Below are 23,827 nucleotides of genomic sequence, written 5' to 3' on the forward strand. Positions count from 1 at the left end.
TTTTATTACTAAATAGTAAATCAGGCACTCTACTCTTCACTATATACTATTTTTTAAATTTTTATTATTTATTTATTTATTTATTTATTTATTGAGACAAAGTCTCAGCTCACTGCAACATCCACCTCCTGGGTTCAAGCAATTCTCCCATCTCAGCCTCTGGAGTAGCTGGGACTAGAGTTGCATGCCACCACGCCCAGCTAATTTTTTGTATTTTTAGTAGAGACGGGGTTTCACCATGTTGGCCAATCTGGTCTTGAACTCCTGACCTCAAGTGATCTGCCCGCCTTGGCCTCCCAAAGTGCTGGGATTACAAGTGTGAGCCACTGTGCCTGGCCATACTATTTTTTTTTTTTTTTTTTGAGACAGAGTCTTGCTCTGTCGCCCAGGCTGGAGTGCAGTGGCACGATCTCAGCTCACTGCAACCTCCGCCTCCTGGGTTCAAGCAATTCTCCTGCCTCAGCCTCCCAAGTAACTGGGACTATAGGCACGTACCACCAAGTCCGGCTAATTTTTTGTTTTTTTTTTTTTTTTTTTTTTTTAGTAGAGACGGGGTTTCTCCATGTTAGCCAGGATGGTCTCGATCTCCTGACCTCGTGATCTGCCCATCTTGGCCTCCCAAAGTGCTGGGATTACAGGTGTGATCCACTGATCCACTGAGCCCAGCCATACTATTTTTTAAAATCACTTTGAACGTGGCATATGTAGACCCTATCCTTCAGTTACACAATCTACACCTGGGAAGAAGAGTGATTACATGTACCAACAGATGTCACCCTCAAAGACCAGCTAATTGATGCATGAAGCTCAAAACCTGTCTCCTGAGCACCCCTGTCTGCAGGCTATTGTGTCAAATGTTGTAGCATTCTAACACACATAATGCAAGATTTCTGCCTCGACCCTTGGCCTGGCTTTGGCTGCCATCTATTTTGAATATGAAAATCGCCTCATTGTCCCAGCACCCTCACTCATACCTGTGATTCCAGCACTTTGGGAGGCTGAGGCAGGAGGATCACTTGAGGCCAAGAGTTCAAGACCAGCCTGTGCAACATAGCCAGAACCTGTCTCTGCAAAAAATATAAAAATTAGCAGAGTGTGGTGGTACGTGCCTGTGGTCCTCGCTACTCAACAGTCTGAAGCTGCAGTGTCATATAATTGCACCATTGTACTCCAGCCTGGGTCACAGAGCAAGACCCTGTCTCAAAAAAAAAAAAAAAGAAAAGAAAAGAAAAAGAAAAAGAAAAATTGCCTCATTGTAGTAAAAACATTAAGTGCATGTCAAATACAACACTAAAGAAAAAGTTTTTCCCCTATAAATATATACATATATATATTACTATGTACCCATGAAAATTAAAGGGCAGTGGCAGCGGAGATGGACGAGGGAGGATGGGACAAGACGCTGGTGCAGTCCCAGCAGCCCCCAGCGGCGGCCCCCAGCGGCATGGATGAGAAGCCAAGCGGCAAGGAGCGGGGGGATGCCGGGGACAAGGACAAAGAACAGGAGCTGTCTGAGGAAGATAAACAGCTTCAAGATGAACTGGAGATGCTCGTGGAATGACTCGGGGAGAAGGACACATCCCTGTATCGACCAGCGCTGGAGGAAATGCGAAGGCAGATTCGTTCTTCTACAACTTCCATGACTTTGGTGACCAAGCCTCTCAAATTTCTGCGTCCACACTATGGCAAACTGAAGGAAATCTATGAGAACATGGCCCCTGGGGAGAATGAGCATTTTGCTGCTGACATCATCTCTGTTTTGGCCATGACCATGAGTGGGGAGTGCGAGTGCCTCAAGTATCAGCTAGTAGGCTCCCAGAAGGAATTGGCATCATGGAGTCATGAGTATGTCAGGCACCTGGCAGGAGAAGTGGCTAAGGAGTGGCAGGAGCTGGATGATGCGGAGAAGGTCTAGCAGGAGCCACTGCTCACTCTGGTGAAGGAAATCGTCCCCTACAACATGGCCCACGACGCAGAGCATGAGGCCTGCGACCTACTTATGGAAATTGAGCAGGTGGACATGCTGGAGAAGGACATTGATGAGAATGCATACACAAAGGTCTGCCTTTATCTCACCAGTTGTGTGAATTACGTGTCTGAGTCTGAGAACTCAGTCCTACTGCGTTGTGCCTTGGGTGTGTTCTGAAAGTTTAGCCGCTTCCCTAAAGCTCTGAGATTGGCATTGATGCGCAATGACATGGAGCTGGTAGAAGACATCTTCACATCCTGCAAGGGTGTGGTAGTACAGAAACAGATGGCATTCATGCTAGGCTGGCATGGGGTGTTCCTGGAGCTGAGTGAAGATGTCGAGGAGTATGAGCACCTGACAGAGATCATGTCCAATGTACAGCTCAACAGCAACTTCTTGGCCTTAGCTCAGGAGCTGGACATCATGGAGCCCAAGGTGCCTGATGACATCTACAAAACCCACCTAGAGAACAACAGGTTTGGGGGCAGTGGCTCTCAGGTGGACTCTGCCCGCATGAACCTGGCCTCCTCTTTTGTGAATGGCTTTGTGAATGCAGCTTTTGTTTAAGACAAGCTGCTAACAGATGATGGCAACAAATGGCTTTACAAGAACAAGGACCACGGAATGTTGAGTGCAGCTGCATCTGTTGGGATGCTGCTGCTGTGGGATGTGGATGGTGGCCTCATTCAGATTGACAAGTAGCCTGTACTCCTCTGAGGACTACATTAAGTCAGGAATTCTTCTTGCCTGTGGCACAGTGAACTCTGGGGTCCGGAATGAGTGTGTCCCTGCTCTGGGACTGCTTTCAGACTATGTTCTCCACAACAGCAACACCATGAGACTTGGTTCCATCTTTGGGCTAGGCTTGGCCTACGCGGGCTCAAATCATGAAGATGTCTTAACACTGCTGCTGCCTGTGATGGGAGATTCAAAGTCCAGCATGGAGGTGGCAGGTGTGACAGCTCTAGCCTGTGGAATGATAGCAGTGGGGTCCTGCAATGGAGATGTAACTTCCACTATCCTTCAGACCATCAGGGAGAAGTACTGAGCTCAAGGACTCTTATGCTTGTTGGCTTCCTCTTGGACTGGGTCTCAATCACCTGGGGAAGGGTGAGGCCATCGAGGCAATCCTGGCTGCACTAGAGGTTGCATCAGAGCCATTCCGCAGTTTTGCCAACACACTGGTAGATGTGTGTGCATATGCAGGCTCTGGGAACGTGCTGAAGGTGCAGCAGCTGCTCCACATTTGTAGTGAACACTTTGACTCCAAAGAGAAGGAGGAAGACAAAGACAAGAAGGAAAAGAAGGACAAGGACAAAAAGAAAACCCCTGCTGACATGGGAGCACATCAGGGAGTGGCTGTTCTGGGGATTGCCCTTATTGCTATGGGGGAGATTGGTGCAGAGACGGCACTACGAACCTTTGGCCACTTGCTGAGATATGGGGAGCCTGCACTCCGGAGGGCTGTACCTTTAGCACTGGCCCTCATCTCTGTTTCAAATCAACATCATGGATACCCTAAGCAAATTATCTCATGATGCTGATCCAGAAGTTTCCTATAACTCCATTTTTGCCATGGGCATGGTGGGCAGTGGTACCAATAATGCCCGTCTGGCTGCAATGTTGCGCCAGTTAGCTCAATATCATGCCAAGGACCCCAACGACCTCTTCATGGTGCACTTGGCACAGGGCCTGACACCTTTAGGGAAGGGTACACTTACCCTCTGCCCCTACCACAGTGACTGGAAGCTTATGAGTCCAGTGGCCATGGCTGGGCTGCTCACCGTGCCTCTCTCTTTCCTGGATGTTCGAAACATTATTCTAGGCAAATCACACTATGTATTGTATGGGCTGGTGGCTGCCATGCGGCCCCGAATGCTGGTTACGTTTGATGAGGAGCTGAGGCCATTGCCAGTGTCTGTCCATGTAGGCCAGGCAGTGGATGTGGTGGGCCAGGCTGGCAAGCCTAAGACCATTACAGGGTTCCAGACACATACAACCCCAGTGTTGTTGGCCCACAGGGAACGGGCAGAATTGGCCACTGAGGAGTTTCTTCCTGTTACCCCCATTCTGGAAAGTTTTGTTATCCTTCGGAAGAACCCCAGTTATGATCTGTAAGTGACCAGCAGGGGCTCTGAACTGCAGCTGATGTGTCAGTGGGCCATGCATCCTGCTGCCAAGGGTGGACACGACTGCGGACTTCCGGGGGAATTGTTGCCTCCTGCTCTTTTGTTACTGAGTGAGATAAGGTTGTTCAATAAAGACCTTTATCTCCCCCCCCAAAAAATATATAAATAAATAAATACATAAATATGAAAAGGTTTTCTCCACTTGTCCCATGACCCTGGGACCATGGCTCAGAAGTCTTCTTGTCCATCCATCTTCAGTAAATATAATCAAAATACAATTAATATTTACCAAAACCTGAGGTAACTTTCAGATTCAAAATAGCTCGGTTCATTACAGTCTTTAATCTCAGTTATATTTTGGCTTTGCACTAGCAGCTTTGTTTTTTTCAAAGACACCCTCTTTTCATGCTCCTGACTGGGTCAGTAGGAGCCTCAATATAGCCTAACTGGGACCATGAGAAGCTCAATATCAGAAAACAGTGATGACAATGAAGCCACCGTACTCCTACCTACAGGCTTAAATGTAGCCCCCTTGTAACTTCAAAGCTGCAGGGAGACTCTGATATATTTCTGATCTGCATCCAAAGTGCATCCCATCAGTCTGTGATCAAAACTGTCCTCCTCTCATGTAGCTACCTCAGAATGAATCAGTGTTGCCAAGTTTTTCACACATAGCATCATGGGAGCTAAGTCTAAATTACCTTAGAAATTGTGGCTCCAATTCAGATTTGGCTTTGAGCATCTGGTTCCCCCAGGCCGAATGTCCCAACTCAACCACCCAACCTCTGAGGACTTCCCTCAGAAGCACCATGTGAGGCCTGTCCAACGTGCCACATAGCCACATTCTCTCCTGTCCTAAGAGTAAATAGTGAAATCCAGTCTCAGCAACTATCCTGTCCCCTTCATTTCATTGCACAAAACGCAAACATAGGAGACACTTAAAATTCTTGTTTTCAAAGTTCTCATTTCACCATGATATTTAAAGTACATGGCTGGGCGTGGTGGCTCACGCCTGTAATCCCAGCACTTCGGGAGGTCAAGATGGGCAGACTACCTGAGGTCAGGAGTTCAAGACCATCCTGGCCAACATGGTGAAACCCCGTCTCTACTAAAAATACAAAAAAAGTAGCTGTGTGTGGTGGCGGGCACCTGTAATCCCAGCTACTCGGGAGGCTGAGGTAGGAGAATCGCTAGAACCCTGGGGGCAGAGTTTGCAGGGGGAGGAGTTTGCAGTGAGCCGAGATCGTGCCATTGCACTCCAGCCTGGATGACAGAGCAAGACTCCATCTCAAAAATAAATAAATAAATAAATAAATAAAATACCGTTGCCTGTTATTTTTCATGCAGATTACTCATGCTAAGCTTCACTCTTGTCTTAGGCTGTCTTCCATCTTTGAATCCCTAGTATTTTCTTAAAAGTATCCCTGACATCTTTTTCAAAGATCTCTAAAAATGTCCAGGATTCTTCATAACACATTCACCTGACCCAGAAGTCAGGTAATTAGTTTGTTAAAGAAATACTTGTTACCCAACTACATTTAACAAATGCACAGGGCCATTAACTACCAATAGTATGAGGAAAGTTAGACTCTGTTTTAAATGAAAGAAATTTTCCTTTTCTAATAGAAGTCAGTGCAGCATGGGGAAAAAAGCAAACTGCCCTGAACAGCAGGAGACTAAGATTCTGGCTCTGTCAAAGCTATTTTGGACAGAAAAGTCACTTCACCTTTTGAGCTCAAATGTCTTCACTTGCCAATTTAAGAGAACTGGGCTATATTAAATACTTGTCTTCTTCAGTTTTGGTGTTTTTATTATTCCCTAAACAGCAAATTAGTCAAGTATGTACACTGTACAGACACATGGCTTGAAATAATTAAAAGAGGAAAATTCTTCCCATATCCTGGGATAGGCTATGTTTGATAGGCAAATCAGGAAATACCTTGAAAACTTCTGCTAAATGGAAGAGACTTCCCACCCACCCCCCACAGAATTTAACCTGGACATGAGCTGTTCTACATATAAAATCCTGTAAATATCATGAAGTAAAATTACAAAGCACAGAAAGAGAAGTCACTCTCAGGAAAACAGCAGGCCCCAGCAGTCATTTTACAGACTATATATCCAAAGGAGGAAACAGTTTTGTGTTCCAACCTGCGTGGATCTGTGTTGTGGCAAGTTAGGGTCAGAGATAGCCAGAAATGCAAAAATGCAGTTGAAGGTTTTGTGTTGGTAATGGAACTTCAAAGCAAGGAAGAAAATGAACGTAATTTTCTTGTGCTTCAGTGTATTCTGCAAAAGGAAAATAAAAACTATCTCACCAGGCTTGTAATGAAGATTAAAACAGTTAATAATTGTAAAGTGCTTAAAACAGAGCCTGGTACATAGAAAGCTTAATGTGTTTTTAAATACTGAAAACAGTTTGTTTGTTTTTTAAGGCACCAGTACAAAAAAAACTGACAATGACCTGCAAACTGGTTACACACTGGAATGGGAACCATGATTAGCAAATCATTCACATCCAGAGGAAGAAAGAAAGTGAGAGTAAGCCAATGCAAGCACTCACCTTCACGCAATCTTAGCCAGCAGACCACTCACCAGGCCACACCCTCCAGCAGCTTACCAACTAAAACCAATTTATCTACCCAATAATACTTGTAGGCATCCTATCCGAACCCCCTCAGCCTCCAGACCTTGAGAATCTTGGCTCCCCTCCTTTCTACCATTCACCCCCTCTGGTCTTCTGACTTTGTAGCCTACTCTTTAAACCACCCCTTTAGGCTGATATCTTCAATTCCCACCCTCACTAACCTTCCAATACATCTACCTGAGCAAAAAGCCCAAGTGAGCTGGCACAGAGCTAATCATACACGTGGACTGACTTCACCTCCCATCTTCCCACCACACCCTACACCCCTCGTCTCCAAACCTCAGCCTGCTGAAATCTGGGCAGCGCTCTCAGCGCTCCACTCGAATTCCTCTCTACTAGGGTATTATCAGTAGCTTTCAGTCTTTATCTGGATTTCTTGGCAACACTGAATATCACTTAACACTCCTTCTTTCTTTTTAAAAAATATCTTGTTTTTTTGTCTTTATCATTCTCTTTGTAGCTTTTTTCCCCTTATTGGGTAAGTATTTATCTATACGTCAGTCTCTTCTTGCTTCCCACTCTACTGGCACTTTCCAGAGCATAATGGCTTCAAGTATCATCTACACACTGAAGAGTCGTCAATCTCTCTTCTCCTAGGCTCTCTCTCCTGACCTCAGATACAAAAAACTAATGGCCTTTTTGTATATATTTAAAGAGGTATCCTCAAATTCAGTAGGATTTTAATTGAACCAATCATCCCCACAACCTGCTCCTCATTGCGAATTTTACACACAGTGTGAATTGCATCACCCTCTACCCTAGTGCTCAGACCAGAAACCTGGACATTCTCCTTGTCTCTGCCCGCTCCCTTACCTTTACATGAGCAACCAAATCCCCAAGGCTTCTCACGTCCACCCTCTAAGGCAGCACTTCTTAAAGTGTGGTCCCCGACCGGCATCATTGGCATCACCTGGGAAGTTGTTAGAAATGCAAATGCTCTGATCTCAACTCAGACCAGCTGAATCAGAAACTTGGGGGTGGGGCCAGCAATCTGTGTTTTAACAAGCCCTTCGGGGGATTCTGACTCTTGGAGTTTCAGATTAGTAGGAGTAACAATATTAATCCAAGTATAATTAGAATCTGCCTTTTATTTAATCCCAAATTTCTTTCCCAAATATAAGTAAGATTATTTTATTAATTAACTATTGTGGTATCATGAGAAGAAAATTAAGATGTATGATTTGTTAAAGGAAAAGCTCCAATTCTTGTACTAGTGCAACTCCCTGGATACTTGGAAGTCCTTTAAAAGGGGGAAAAACAAATTGTGTGACCACATGCAATTTTTTTTTTGTTTTTTGAGACAGAGTCTCGCTCTGTTGCCCAGGCTGGAGTACAGTGACATAATCTTGGCTCACTGCAACCGCCAGCTCCTTGGTTCAAGCGATTCTCTTGCCTCAGCCTCCCAAGTAGCTGGGACTACAGGCATGCACCACCACGCCTGACTAATTTTTGTATTTTTTTTTTAGTAGAGATGAGGTTTCACCAATTTGGCCAGGCTGGTCGTGAACTCCTGACCTTAAGTGATCCGCCCGCCTCAGCCTCCCCAAGTGCTGGGATTACAGCCATGAGCCCCCGTGCTCGGCCCACATGTAATACTTTTTAAAAACAAAAGGATTTTCTACTACCTAACTCCTTCATAGTTGAGGGCACTGTTCTCTCCTGGATTGCTGCAACGGTTTCCTCAGGGTCTTCCAGCATCCTAACCACAAACACAGCACACCCCTCAGTCCATACTCCTGTAACACCCAGTATGCTCTAAAACATGCCACTGACCACGTCATACTCCTCCACCTAACACCCTCCAGCGGCTCCCTACTGCTCCTGAGAATAGGGTTCACTTCTTAAACGTTTCTTCCAGAAGCCTTCACAAATGCCTCTGGGTCCCAGGCAGCATTTCTCTTTTCTTTTTACTTTTTTTTTTTTTTTTTTTTTTTTTTGAGATGGAGTCTTGCTCTATCACCCAGGCTGGAGTGCAATGGTGTGATCTCAGCTCACTGCAACCTCTGCCTCCCGGATTCAAGGGATTCTCCTGCCTCAGCGCACATGACTGCACCCGGCTAATTTTTGTATTTGTAGTAGAGACAAGGTTTCACCATGTTGGCCAGGCTGGTCTCAAACTCCTGACCTCAAGTGATCTGCCCCTTGGCCTCCCAAAGTGTTGGGATTACAGGTGTGAGCTACCGCCCCTGGCCGCAGTACCATTTGTTAAGACGCCTCTTCTGTCCCTCCTCCTGTACGCTGGGCTCCAGGCTCCGGGCATCCTTGACCACTCAAAACCTGAAAACTCTTCTATCACCCTTTATCAACTACTGTACCACCGTGTCTGTTCACCCAGTAGCCCATTTCCACAGTAAGCTACACAAGAACAAGAAAAGGCCCTATATTTTTCATAGAAAAATTCCATAAATATTGTGTGACTGGCTGGTGACCACACATGGTAAGAGACAGAAAGAAAAGCTCAGAGAATAAATTCACTATCTATATATTACATGAGTATAGAGCAGGGGCTAGCCAACCACAGCCTGCCAGCCAAATATGGCCAGGTACTCTGTTTTGTAATACAAAGTTTTATTAGGAAACACAGCCGTGCTTATTAGTGGCGTATTGTCCGTGGCTGCTTTTACACCACAACAGTGGAGCTGAGTAGTTGTGACAGGCACTGTAAAATATTTACTAAAGCCTAAAATATTTTCTATCTGGCCCTTTACAGAAAAACTTGCCAACCCCTGATCTAGACAATAAAGGTAATAACAGGAGAATAAATCTTCTTTCAGATTTCCAAAGTCCAGTACAAATTGGGAGGACCTAAAAAAAAACAAAAAACAAGAAACAAAAAAACCCTTTAAGCTCCTGAATTAAGTCATGTTTTCTCTGTACAGGGTCCCTTCACTTTGCCATAGAGTCCCAATTTTTTTTTTTTTTTTTTGAGACGGAGTTTCACTCTGTCACCCAGGCTGGAGCGCAGTAGCGTGATCTCGGCTCACTGCAATGTCCGCCTCTTGGGTTCAAGCGATTCTCTTCCCTCAGCCTCCCTAGTAGCTGGGATTAGAGGCACCCACACCACGCCCAGCTAATTTTTGTATTTTTAGTAGAGACAGGGTTTCACCATGTTGGTCAGGCTGGTCTCAAACTCCTGACCTCGTGCTCCGCCCACCTTGGCCTCCCAAAGTGCTGGGATTACAGGTGTGAGCCACCGCACCAGGCCAGATTCCCAATTTTATACTCCTCCTGGCTCTTGAGAAAAGGAAAAGGAGGCCAGAAGAAATACAAGTCACATCAATAGAACTAATTAATATTCAGTGCATCTACAGGAGAAAGACAAGAAAAGAAAGTCATGACAGAAAAGTTGAGCTGAGTCACCCCTTTTAATAAAAGTCCATCATACAAATTCAAAATGAATTCTGAGTCACCCAACACTGTTTGCCAAATGGGTGATTAAAAAAAAGTACCAGTTGTGAAAGTCAAAATGGATATCTAAAACAGCATAATCCTCTTAAAGGAGGAAAAAACAATCATGAAGAAAGTATGTCATTGTCTTAAAAAGTATGATTGCCACGAGTGTGTTTTTTAAAAATCTATTTTTCTAAGCTTCAATTAACTTTACTGTTGGGAAGCATTCTAAAATCTATGAAACTACTGACTGGTAGCACTTCCTCTGAGCTCAGAAAACATCATGATCGGGGGAATAACAATAACTATCATTACTACTTTTGCAACGATGCACTTGAATTGAGCATAACGGGGGAAAAACATCACCCGTTTTGCCCTCTGAAATAGGATACATAAATGGCAACACATATTAGAAATTTATTAAATCACGTACCGGATCAGAAAAATAAAATAATCTCAAAATAGGCTTAAACATAATAATCTCCAACTATGCTTAAAAATACATATGCTTAAACACATATGTATAAAAACTTGGATACTGATTACTACAAGATCCAGTCATACAAACATTCACTGAGTAGTAACTGGGGACAAATTACTATAAATTGATTTAAAAAAAAAAAAGAAACATGACTAGGCATGGTGGCTCATGCCTGTAATCCCAGCACTTTGGGAGGCCGAGTGGGCAGACCACCTAAGGTCAGGAGTTCAAGGCCCTCTGGCCAACATGGTAAAACTCCATCTCTACTAAAAATACAAAAATTAGCTACACATGGTGGCATACACCTGTAGTCCCAGCTACTTGGAAGGCTGAGACACGAGAATCGCTTGAACCCAGGAGGCGGAGGCTGCAGTGAGCCGAGATCGCGCCACTGCACTCCAACTGGGTGACAGAGTAAGACTCCATCTCAAAAAAAGAAAAAAAGAAACATGACAAAGTCCTTTCTAAAATGATAGATTCCAGAGAATTAACAATTTTTAAAATATATATTGAAAGCCTTCTACTTCACACTGAACTATCTGACTACAAACAGAGGGGACATAATTTAACCCACTATACAAACAATATTGTGGTAAAGAAAAGTTACCCATACGAGGCAATTTTTTTCAAACCATATAACAAGTGCACAGCCTTCAAAGAAAGAAATCGAGTAGGAACTTCTGGATACATATCCACTTATTATATTCTTTATGAAATAAATTGACTTCATAAGAAAAAAGTAATATTGGATTGGAAAATATCCCTTACAGAAAACTCAGTAAGCAGATTTCTTCCTATTTATATGTATTGACTGTTCCCATCCATGATTTTACCCCACAAGAAATTATCCAATCAAGAAAATAAAATGAACTCTTTGAAAGAGAAGAGCAATGTTGTGTAGCAAAACAATCTCCAGCCCTCTCTGGTTCCTCCCTGTCTTAGGAATTCTAGATGAAATGGAGGTCCCTATTCTTTGGTGAGGTGCTAGGGAAAGCAAAACGATTCATTCTTCCATGCCACGTTATCTGTCAAGTATGCCAGACACTTGCACACATACACACAGAGAGCTAAATAAGCACAACGCATGTCAATATTCAAGTGCAATACTTCCACAGACTGACCTAGGGAAAGCATGGAGTCACTACGGGATGGTCATGAACATAACACCAAGTGGGCATGACAGGTTTCCCTTCACAATTTGCAGTTACCTCCCCGTAGCTTTCCCTACTCTTTCCATTTCCCTTCCACTCCATCCAGAAAGATGTGGGGGCATGAGGGTTGGTGAAGGAATGTGGTAATTATAGCAGTAAAATTAAGTAAAATGGATTGAGAAAGGAGGATGGCAATAAGCCCAGAAGAAGAGATCCAATACAGAGTCAACTCCCAGACTAATAAATTAATTCCAGAACACAGCCAGATCCCATCCCTTCTCCCATCTTCTCCCTCTTCAAGTGTTTTCTTTTTTCTCTCTGTCTCTCTTTATTTGTTGTTGTTGTTTGTTTTTTGGTGGGACAGGATCTCACTCTATTGCCCAGGTTGAAGTGCAGTGGTGCAATCGCAGCTCATTGCAGCCTCAACCTCCCAGGCTCAAGTGATCCTCCCACCTCTCCAATAGCTGGGACTACAGGTGTGCACCACCACACCTGGCTAATTTTTTAAATTTTTTGTAAAGACAGAGTCTCCCTATGTGGCCCAGGCTGGTCTCATACTCCTGGGCTCAAGCGATCCTCCTACCTCAGCTTCCCAATCCCAAAGTGCTGGGATTACAGGTGTGAGCCACCACACCCAGTCCAAGTGTTTTCAAGATTATCAAATATAGGCAACCTTTGATCATTCAAGACAATTCACTGAATAGATTCTCCAGTTCCTCCTCACTGCAGTCATCATGGCTTTCCTACAGCTCTCTTCTTTACAAAATCAAGGCATATTTATTAAACAGTTATGCCTGATTCTGTAATAAGAACTTGAAAGGCAATAATATTAAATACCAATCACTAATAATTACCTAGCATTGATGATGTGCTAGACATTGTGCTAAATGCCTAATAAATTAATCTCATTTAATCTTCAAAACAACTCCAGAGATTATTAGACATGAAAAATTTTAATGACCTTGGGTAAATGTTTTCACCTCTTAAGTGGGTGGAGAAGATGGGATTAGAATCCAGTCTAGGACTAGAGACCACTCCTAACTACTCTGGGAAGATCTGTCAGGTAAACACAAGGACACAGCATTACATTGTTCAAGGAACCTTCACACAATATTTAATTTGCATTCAGGTGTTACAGGGTAAATAGCCAATTATAATATGTGTAATATATCCTTTGAGAGAGAAAGTGCAGACTGAGATGGCTAAAGAAGATGTCTGGGAAGGAATGGCATCTAACTCTGAATAGCATCCTATGGGAAAGAGTGGAGGCTAACTGGGAAATAATAGTGGCGAGAGAAGTAGAGGTGCCCACAGAGCCCCAGAAGTGAGAGAAGATATGGACAATTAGGAAAATCAATAACACTTCAGCGTGGCAAAAGAGTTTGGAAAGGAAAGTGGGTCAGGAGAGGTAGAAGTGGGAAAGTATTGAAAGGCAGAAGGAAGACCATGGAGATCCAAAGAAGCTGGAGTTTATTCCGACAGAGAAACAATTAAAATGACATGGCCAGGTGTGATGTTTCATGCCTGTCATCCCGTCACTTTGGGAGGCCAAGGCAGTAGGCTCACTTGAGCCCAGGAGATCAAGACCAGCCTTGGCCACATAAGGAGACCCCATCTCTATTAAAAACATTTTTTTTTAATTAGCTGGTCATGGTGGCATGTGCCTGTAATCCCAGCTATTTGGGAGGCTGAAATGAGAGGAATGTTTGAGCCCAGGAGGTTAAGGCAGGCAGTGAGCTGTGATCACCCAACTGCACACCAGCCTGGGTGACAGAGCAAGACGCTGTCTCAAAAAATAAAATAAAACAACATGATCAGACATATATCACTAGATTTCTCAACCTTGGCACTACTGACATTTTGCACTGGGTAATTCTTTGTTGGGGGAAAGAGGGAGTTGTCCTGTACATTTAGAATGCTTGGCAGTGCCCTAGTCTCTACCTACTAGAAGCCAACTGCACCCCTCTCCCCACAGTGACAACCCCAAATGTCTTTGGACATTGTCAAATGTCCTCTGTAGGGCAACATAACCCTGGATTGAGAACCACTAGACAAGACTGAGGAGTCTGGACTGGAAACCAGTAACAGGCAAACCCAAGAAGGTAATGAAAAGGCCAATGTGATCATCCAAGCCAAACGATGACTGAACCTGAAAGGTGATTTTCCCAATCCTCCCTCATACCGCGACCTTCTAATCTAGCCCTCCATGATCATCTAGAGAGTATTCCACGTCCATCCTGAGCGTAACCCGCTCCACTTCCAAAGCCCATATCACCCAGGGGTATCAGCATCTACCCCTCCTCATCACAGACCCTGACGAACCTCCTTGGTATAGCCTTCACATGTCAAGGACTTTACCACATGGTCCTCTCTCTGCTTCTCAAGGTTGACTCTTCTACATTCTATGGGACATTAAGTCCCAGCCAACACCCTGAGCTTCTCAATTCTAATCACAACGAGCCTACATCTCCACCATGGACTGGTCTTTGGAATGAGTAGAACACCTCCACCTCTGAAGTCTTAAACACCAATATCCTTCCCTCTGGCCACAACCACCAATGAATTCATTCTCTCTATATTCTCACTACATCTAATTATTCTCCACTGTCCTTAAGAACTTTAATCTTTTGATTGGTCAACTTTGTCTTAATTTACAAGATTTATTTGCTCATGATTTTACCATATAACCTATGGTCTATGCCAGCAATATCAGTTCCCTTGCCCTTGAGGTATAGCCTCCATAAAGTCCCAAATAATCACAAATTCTAGATGTCAAAAGAGAATGATCATTCTCTCTGAAACCTGTTCCGTGTTTAGTATTCTAACTCTTTAGTAGAGTATCCCAGAAATGTGAACCAGAAACTCAAAGAAATCATCTACTCCACTTCCTCACATCCAATCAAATGGCAAGTCCTGTCGGTTCTAAATCCTAAAGATTCCCTATAGCTGGCTCTTTCCAATCCCACTGCCTCTGTTTCAGTTCAGACACTCTTCTGATCACTCAGATGCTAATTTTAGTTTTCTTCAATCCATTCTCCAATCTGCCACTACAGTGATATTTTACAAATGCCAATCTGTTTATGGCTTAACTACTCAAAATTATTCAAAAGCACCCCCAGGTTGTCTTTGTTTACATCCCTGGTCTCCTTTCTACGCATCATTCTCCCAATTTATACTCCGGAAATACTTAGAAACTGTGCTCACATGCACCCCTGTGCCTTTCTATGTGCTGCCCAGTATACAGACTTTTTTTTTTTCTTTTTGAGACAGAGTCTCGCTCTGCTGCCCAGGCTGGAGTGCAATAGTGCGATCTTGGCTCACTGCAACCTCCGCCTCCTGGGTTCAAGTGATTCTCATGCCTCAGTCTCCTGAGTAGCTGGGATTACAGCCATGTGTCAAGACACCCGGCTAATTTTGTATTTTTAGTAGAGGCGGGGGTTTCACCATGTTGGTCAGGCTGGTCTCGAACTCCTGACCTCAGGTGATCTGCCCACCTCAGCCTCCCAAAGTGCTGGGATTACAGGCATGTGAGCCACCGCACCCAACCTACAGACTTCTTTCATGGCTGTTCCCCACAGCAAACTCCTACGCATTCCTCAGGTCTTGCCCCAGGTGTTATCCCCTGAGTTATCAAGGAAACCCAGTTAAAAACCTTCCCCTTTGCTCCTTGTACTATAAATATCTCCACCTGGAGCCTAAACACGACTGTGACCTATGGTAACAGGCAAAGGGCATTGAACACTTACTATATGCCTGTAGTGTGCAAAATGCTTTATTCGTATCCATACTTTCCTCTCACTCAGAAACTACTATATTTATTCCTCATTTTACCCAAGAAGAAATAAACTTTCAGAAATCCAGGCATTTACCTAAGCTTGCAGCATAGTTGAGAAATCCTGGACACTTTGACTGTGGAGCCCACTTCAACCACTAAGCTCCAATAATTTACTTCCATGTGTTTATTTCTTTAAAGTGAATCATAAGCCAGTTCAGGATAGAACCTTTCTTTTCATCTTTGTGTTCCTAATAACAGGGCAGGGGCTTGGGGGATAGGTGTTGTAAGGGAAAGGGGGAGCTGAGAAATACAAGCGGAAGTCATAATTAAATACGAAGAACCTGACCTAAATTAGAAGAGAAAGAATTTAAGAATTCCATGAAATGGCAATAATGAGCTGAAAAATAAAAAATATTGAGAATACAGGAGGAAAAGCTATGTTTCTTCACCCAAAAAAGAAAGTAAGAGGCAGTCGAAAACTTTGCTGTGCTGGATGGGAGTTCCCTGTATAAGAAAAGGATAAGCCAAATGTAAACTAAACTAAATATGGGATACTTTTGAGCAAGTGATTGTTTACTAAAAACATAGAATTCAGCCGGGCGTGGTGGCTCACGCCTGTAATCCCAGCATTTTGGAAGGCTGAGGCAGGTGGATCTCTTGAGGTCACGAGTAAGAGACCAGCCTGGCCAACACAGCGCAACCCTGTTTCTACTAAAAATACAAAAAATTAGCCGGGCGTGGTAGCATCCATCTGTAATCCCAGCTACTCAGTAGGGTGAGGCAGGAGAATAGCCTGAACCCAGGAGGCGAAGTTTGCAGTGAGCTGAGATTACGCCATTGCCCTCCAGCCTGGGTGACTGAGTGAGACTCTGTCTCAAAAAAATAAATAAATAAAGGAATGAATGAATGAATGAACAAACAAATAAATAAATAAATAAAACCACAAAATTATTTTGAACTTGACCCAGGAAAATCCTTGTTTGAGTGGCCTGGGGGTTGCGATATTGGAATACTGAAAAGGAAACAAAATCAGAATATATCTGCCTCTGCAGTGCAATGTTCACACAGCATCCATATGTTTTTCAACTTATAGATAAACTATTAACCTTAAAAGTATACCCTAAACATAAAAGTGTATCTGGTAGAAGCTGGGAGGTAAACAGGGCTCAGACTAAATGAAGGCAAAAGTAGAGACACTAATAGTGTAACTATTACACGGTGAGTGGGGTGGCAAGAGATATGATCTGAATTTGATGAAACAATATCAAAAAATCATAAGCATATTATTTAAAATTCAAAGAAGTATTATGAAAGAGAAACTCAAAATAGCAATATTAATTATATTAGAAGGAATAGGGAGAGACAAGGAAGGAGTATAAAGGAGCTAAATCCTCATGCGTGACTGCCAGAAGGCAAGAGCAATGTCAATAATGGTGGCTGGGCATGGTGGCTCACGCCTGTAATTCCAGCACTTTGGGAGGCTGAGGTGGGTGGATCACTTGAGGTCAGGAGTTCGAGACCAGCTTGGGCAACATGGCCAAACCCCATCTCTACTAAAAATACAAAAATTAGCTGGCCATGGTGGTATGTGCCTATAGTCCCAGCTACTCAGGAGGCTGAGGCAGGAGAATCACATGAACCTGGGAGGTGGAGGCTGCAGTGAGTTGAGATCATGCCACTGTACTCCAGCCTGGGTGACAGAGACTCCATCTCAAAAAAAAAAAAAAAAAAAAGGCACCAGCCGGCATTAACATACAGCAAGTCCACACAGCTTATGTAAATTTTGGTAAACAAAATCATCAGCTAAAATAATTGTTAAAGTTGGTCTGAAAAAATTAAGTATCATCTTAATACCATCTTTAAAATAAAAACAACTTTGAAAGTTGATACTGTATACAACGTTTCAAAAATAAATATACAGCAAAAAATATATATGTATATCTATATTCTCTTAGAGCTGAAAGATGTGGCAAGGCTTTTGTTGCTTCTCAGGAAAAGATCTGTGTGGGCTTGACTAAATAGCATTAAAATGTTTTTCCTGCTCTGGAAAAAAAAAATGAATTCAAGGCTGGGCTAGGTGGCTCACACCTATAATCCCAGCACTTTGGGAGGCCAAAGCAGGTGGATCACCAGAGGTCAGGAGTTCAAGACCAGGCTGGCCAACATGGTAAAACCTCGTCACTACTAAAAATACAAAAATTAGCTGGGCGTCGTGGCGCCTGCCTATAATCCCAGCTACTTAGGAGGCTGAGGCAGGTGAATCCCTTGAACCCAAGAGGCGGAGGTTGCAGTAAGCCAAGATTGCGCCACTGCACTCCAGCCTGGGCAGCATAATGAGACTCTGTCTCAAAAAAGAAAAAAAAAATGAATTCAAATGCACATAATAATTTCTGTTTGTCCACTTAAGTCTTCTTTTTGTCTACGGTGACAATGAGTAGAGCATATTTCATTAGTTTTCCGGGACTGGCTGCTGTTGGTTTTGATTAACGGCTTCATCTTTCAACAGGTTCAACATATTGTTTCTTGGGTTTCTTTTTAACCTGAATTTTTATGTCTTCCTTGTCTTTAATTTTAGCTTCGCTCACATATTCATCCAAACTGATGTCCATTTACATACATATCAAGGAGCTCTTGCCCATCTGGTGAGCAAGGGATCACCACATGTTTAGCAAAATCAGCAGATCTGCCAAACCCAAACAAGTCCAGCAACCAAAAACATGCATCCAAAAATATCCTGCTAGGCAGACGTTTAAAGATAAGCTCATGAAGGATTAAGTAGATTTAGAATCACCTACCCCTGCAAAAATGGTTGGGTCAAGTAAACTTGCTTAACTCTTGGTGATGTAAGTAGATCATATAATATATGCCACAGTTAGGATTAAAGAAATCCTAGAAGAGCTTGTTAATGAATAATCAACAATTATGTAAGATAAGTGTGGTTGGCTGGAAAATATGCATATGACCCAGAAAAAGGCATCTCATTTGGAAAAAGGCATGAGAGAAATGACTAGGGTAGGTTCCAAATACACAAAGAAGCCTAGCCTCAGACCACTGAAATATACCACAATCTACAAGTCAACAATATAATCTGCCAAGCAGCAAGCATTAGTATGATCCCTGTTTTCTCTTGCTAGCAGTTCTATCCTTATATCCTCCTCCCAAAATGCAGCTGTCTTCTCTACCTCAGTGAATGGCACAACCATCCACCCAGCTGCTTCAAACCAAGAAGTCATCCTTGATTTCCTTGTGTTCTCTTGTCACCATGTCTGCCCCACCAGAAGTCCCATCAGCCATACCTCCAGAATCCACCCCAACCTACTAACTGGTCTTCATCTCCCCTGTCACCGTCCTGCCCCAACCTACAGCCACCATCTAGAACTAAACTACTGCCATATCCCACCTGCCTTCCTGCTTCTACTTCTGCGCCTGCCTACACTCAATCACTCAAAGAGCAGGATGGGGGCCGGGCATGGTGGCTTATGCCTATAATCCCAGCACTTTGGGAGGCCAAGGCAGGAGGACTGCTTGACCCCAGGAGTTCAAGACCAACTTGGGACAACACAGTGAGACCCTGTCTATAACAACAACTTAAAAAATTAGCTGGGCATGGTGGCTCATGCCTGTAGTCCCAGCTACTTGGAAGGGTGAGGTGGAAGGATCGCTTGAGCCCAGGAGATCGAGACTGCAGTGAGCCGTGATTGCGCTACTACTCTCCAACCTGGGCAACACAGCAAGACCCTGTCTCAAAAACAACCACCACCACAACAAGCAAACCAAGACCAGGCCAGGTGATCCACATGAAATATAAGGCAAATATGTTCTTCCCCTGCATAAAACCTCCCAAAAGCTCCCATTAAAAAAAAAAAAAAAAAAAGCCAGGTATGGTGGCTCATGCCTGTAATCCTAGCACTTTAAGAGGCCGACATAGCAGATCACTTGAGGTCAGGAGTTCAAGACCAGCCTGGCCAACATGGCGAAACCCTGTCTCTATTAAAAATATAAAAATTAGCTAGAAATTGCTTGAACCCAAGAGGCGGAGGATGCAGTGAGCCAAGATCATGCCTCTGATCTTGCTCCAGCCTAGGCAATAGAGCGAGACTCCGTTTCAAAAAAAAAAAAAAAAGCCATATTCCTTCCACGGCTTTCCAGACCCTGCCTGTGCTGTGGCCTGAGCCCTTGCTGTCCTCATCTCCTGAAGCCCCAGCTTCCTCTGAGTCATGTCTGTGCTCCTCCAAGGCCCTTTGGACTTGCCCTGGGAGCTGCCTGGAATGGCCTTCCCACAGACCCCATCTCACAGGCTCCCCTCTGCGCTCATCCTACCCCACACCATTCACTCCATCCTGTTGGTCCTGTGTTCCTTCATATCACTTATTAGAATCTGAGAGCAATTAATTAGCCTATGCATTTTGAAAAAAAATCTGTCTCTCTCCATTTTGAATAGGAAACACATTTCAACAGAACACATTCTCTTGCTCACTAACACATCTCCAGAGCCTAAAACACTGCCTGGCTTCTAGAATGAATATATTTGGTAAAAATCTGTGAATGAATTAACAGCATCCCTCAAAGCCATCTTTGTCTTTTAAAGTTCTTGACATCTTGACATCTTAATCATGTTAAAATGTAAGAGAAAATGTGAAGTCTTTTCATACTTTCTATAACACTCGATAAAGCAAAATGTTAGGCCCTAAAATTGTATAAAATAACATAAAACAAAATCAGAAGGGTTGAGTCAAGTAGGCTAATACATAAACTACATCAGTGAAGAGCCCCAAACTGAAGATCTTTATTGCGGTAATTGCATACATAAGTGCAAAGATGAGAACGGAGAGGATAAGGAGGTGGGGGAGAGGAACCCATCAGGGAAGGGAACAAAGTTGGGGGGGAGGTAGGAAGGGTGCCAGTTATGACATTATTCCCACAGCATGTTCTGTCTCGAAGGGCAACCGACCTCAAGAGGATTGTTAGTTAGAAATGTCCCCAAGAGCTATTTTCTGGAAATCAGCAGAGAGACTAATTATCGAAAATTTCTCTCCCCATAGATAAGCACATTCTTCCTCATCCCTCATTGACACCCCAGTCCTCAGAACCCCCCGTATTGTTATATCGTCACCCTCTCTGGTTTTCAAGAAACTCCTTGACTGCGCATCCAATAAACGCATAGTTCTGTTACTGAGCTGCTATTTAAGTATAGGGCATAACATTTCATACAAGAGTATCTTTAATTTTCTTCTTTGTTTTACGTTCACTTTGATGGGGGAGTAGAGAGGTTGTACAGAGCCAATGAATAAAGGAAGGCCAAACGCAATCACCCCAAGTTGAAGGAAAGAAATTCCCGATTCTGAGGAAATGCCTTCACACAACATTAAGGGATTTTATTCCTCTGTTGTTTTTCATGCTCAATGCCACACCCAGCTGCCCTCCAAAATAAGATGACGGGGAAGAGTTACTAGTCTCTAACACAAGGATGGAGTGAAGTGAGTATAAGAAACAACCAGGTTAGTTGATTTTAAAAAAAAAAGAGAGAAAGAAATAGGATTACCCTATTCTTTTCTGTTTATCCAATTCTACATTTATCTACTGGCAAGACTGTTCACTTCTGGGCTTTAAGGGAGGAAAATGCCGTTAACTTGGGAACAGTTTGAATCAAAAAGCAAGTGCTAGACATGGCTAGTGTTTGCCTTTGCCTGCACTATACTAATTATAGTTCCAACTTGCGAAATCAATATATCTTCTAGAACTGAGCTCTATAACATTTAACACACCATCATTCTAGTGTTCTGCCTTACAATAACACAGACCTGTCATACAAGAGAAGGGAGGAAAACATTTAAATTATACATTTTTTCCCATAAGAGAAAAAGATCTACCTAGCAGCGATTAGCTGCAATGTCATTTTAAAAAATTGCAGCAGGAAAAATGTAAACAAATCTCAGGAGGGAAACTTCACAAGTCACAGCACAACATGGGGAATTTTCTTTCAAATGGGAAGCATCAAGAATCAAGAAGCTCTCTGAATATTTTATGTGATTTATTTTCTTAATACTAAAGGAAGATTGAGGAAGACTGCAGGCTGTAATGGGTAAAGAAGAGGAAGCAAAGTGAACAGGCAGATATAGACACTTTATTATTTATTATCGTATCTTGACCTCAGCTGGGGCTTTGTCATTGTCTTTAAAGCTCATCATTATTTTATTCCTATATATCGAAGAAGGCTGATAAGAGAGCACTGTTGGCAGCAACAAAACAAAGTAACTAACCCATATGATGAAAAACCACGGCCGGGCGCAGTGGCTCACGCCTGTAATCCCAGCACTTTGGGAGGCCGGGGCAGGTGGATCACGAGGTCAGGAGTTCAAGAACAGCCTGAACAACATGGTGAAACCCCGTCTCTACTAAAAATACAAAAATTAGCCGGGCATAGTGGTGCGCACCTGTAATCCCAGTTACTCAAGAGGCTGAGGCAGGAATCGCTTGAACTTGGGAGGTGGAGGTTGCAGTGTGTCAAGATAGTGCCACTGCACTCCAGCCTGGGGAACAGAGTGAGACTACGTCTCAAAAAAAAAAGAAAAATCATTATCCTCAACTAAAAATCCTGGGCCCTGCACAAGTGAGCCAACCTTCAATTTTGTTATGAGAATTTCATCCATGAGAATTCTTACACATCTGGGTTTTAGAGGTGTACTCATCCTAACCAACGCCACACACATACCACACACCTGAGAATGATTGGCAATACTCTGCCTTGACAATGAGAATCCAGCTGTGCTCATATTCGTTATGAATTGTGAATATGCCTGGTGAATTACTGTTGTACAGTATTAACTCTCTTGGTGAATGGGAGCTGGGGATGAAGCAGACAACGCTGCTTCACGTCCGTACTTCACACATACGTGAGTTAGGAACGCACAAAATAGCATTGTAGGGCCCGTGGAAACCTCCGGCCCACTGGGAAGAATAACTGTGCTCCGTGGAGCTGCTTCTGAAGGAATGCCTACGACCAGCCAAGTCATACATATGGACTTACAGCCACTTTAGAATCATCGCTGATGACAGGGTCTTGAAGAGGTATTTGTACTCATGTTCATAGCAGCATTATTCACTCATTATGAACCCATATTCAAAGCAGCATTATGGCGAAAGGTGGAAACAACCCACATGTCCATTGATGGATGAACGGGTAAACAAAATGCAACATATACATACAATGGAATATTATTCAGCCTTAAAAGGGAAGGACATTCTGACACATGCTCCAACATGGATGAATCTCAAGGACATTATGCTAAGTGAAATAAGCCAGAAACAAAAAGGACAAATACTGTATAATTCCACTTATATGAGCTACCTAGCGTAGTCAGATTCATAGAGACAGAAAGAGAATGGTGGTTGCCAGGGGCTTGGGGAAAGAGGAGGATGGGGAGTTGTTGTTTAATGGGTACAGGGTTTATTTTGGATGATAAAAAAGAGTTCTAAAGATGGATGGTGGTGGTGGATGCACAACCACGTCAATGTATTTGATGCCACTAAGCGGTACATTTAAAAATGGTTACAATGATAAATTTTATGTTGTCTGTATTTTACAATTAAAAATAATTTAGAAATCAATTTTTAAAATCATCGTTGATTAAAGCAGGTTAGAGAACTCTTGGACCATCTGTCAAGAAAAGGAGGTTTGGCAAATGTACTTAATACGCTAGTTTTTTTTCTTTCTTTTTTTTTTTTTTTTTTTTTTTTTTTTAGTGTACAAACAGACATCCTGAGCTGTTGAGCAGCTAAGGAAAAAAAATGCTTGAATCACATGTTGTTTTTAGATTATAGGGTGACTGGGCAGATACACATCGTAGCTGCTATTTCCACAGCAAATCTGCCTCACGGACAGAAGTGAATTCTCCTACTTACATCAAACGAAGCTGCATTCGTCTGGGCATTCTGATTACACGGTTCCCTGAAGCAATCACTAAAAGGAAGGAGAAGACCCATGGCAATGATCCGGGAGCAAAACTTCTCTGCTTCTTCTGGAGGCCCGTTCTCCTGCTGGCTGAACAGCTTCTCCAACAGCGTTCGCCCTGCAGATGAAACACAGTCATTAAGAGGGAGCACTGCCGATCACCTGGCTCTGAACTCGCCAGGGGACAGCGGCTGGGTAAACACTGCCAGGGAACAACACCGTTTCCAAGGCTACTGACAGCGCAGAAAGGAGCCTCTCAAGCTAGGAGAAAAGCTCTGTAGTCTGAGGCCAGAGTTGCCACATAAAAAACTGCAGAACTGGTTTGCTCTCTCAT

The 23,827-nt window shown here is 43.3% G+C and overlaps 1 protein-coding gene and 1 pseudogene across 7 annotated transcripts in view; one reads left to right on the plus strand and one right to left on the minus strand.

Moving 5' to 3' along the window:
* Positions 1-11,064, plus strand: part of LOC100990551 (26S proteasome non-ATPase regulatory subunit 2-like) — a 29,702-nt pseudogene extending 18,638 nt beyond the window's left edge.
* Positions 1-23,827, minus strand: part of FMN2 (formin 2) — a 391,989-nt gene that overhangs the window by 334,905 nt on the left and 33,257 nt on the right. For all 7 annotated transcript variants that reach the window (XR_010109223.1, XM_063594698.1, XM_055098129.2 and 4 more), the window contains exon 2: positions 23,445-23,611. Coding sequence is in view for 6 of the 7 variants with exons in the window: in XM_063594698.1 (XP_063450768.1) it covers positions 23,445-23,611 (167 nt within the window). In the remaining variant the exon portion in view is untranslated. The remainder of the gene's footprint in view (positions 1-23,444; positions 23,612-23,827) is intronic.

Source organism: Pan paniscus, chromosome 1, assembly GCF_029289425.2.
Source record: "Pan paniscus chromosome 1, NHGRI_mPanPan1-v2.0_pri, whole genome shotgun sequence".
NCBI classification, from domain to species: Eukaryota; Metazoa; Chordata; class Mammalia; order Primates; family Hominidae; genus Pan; species Pan paniscus.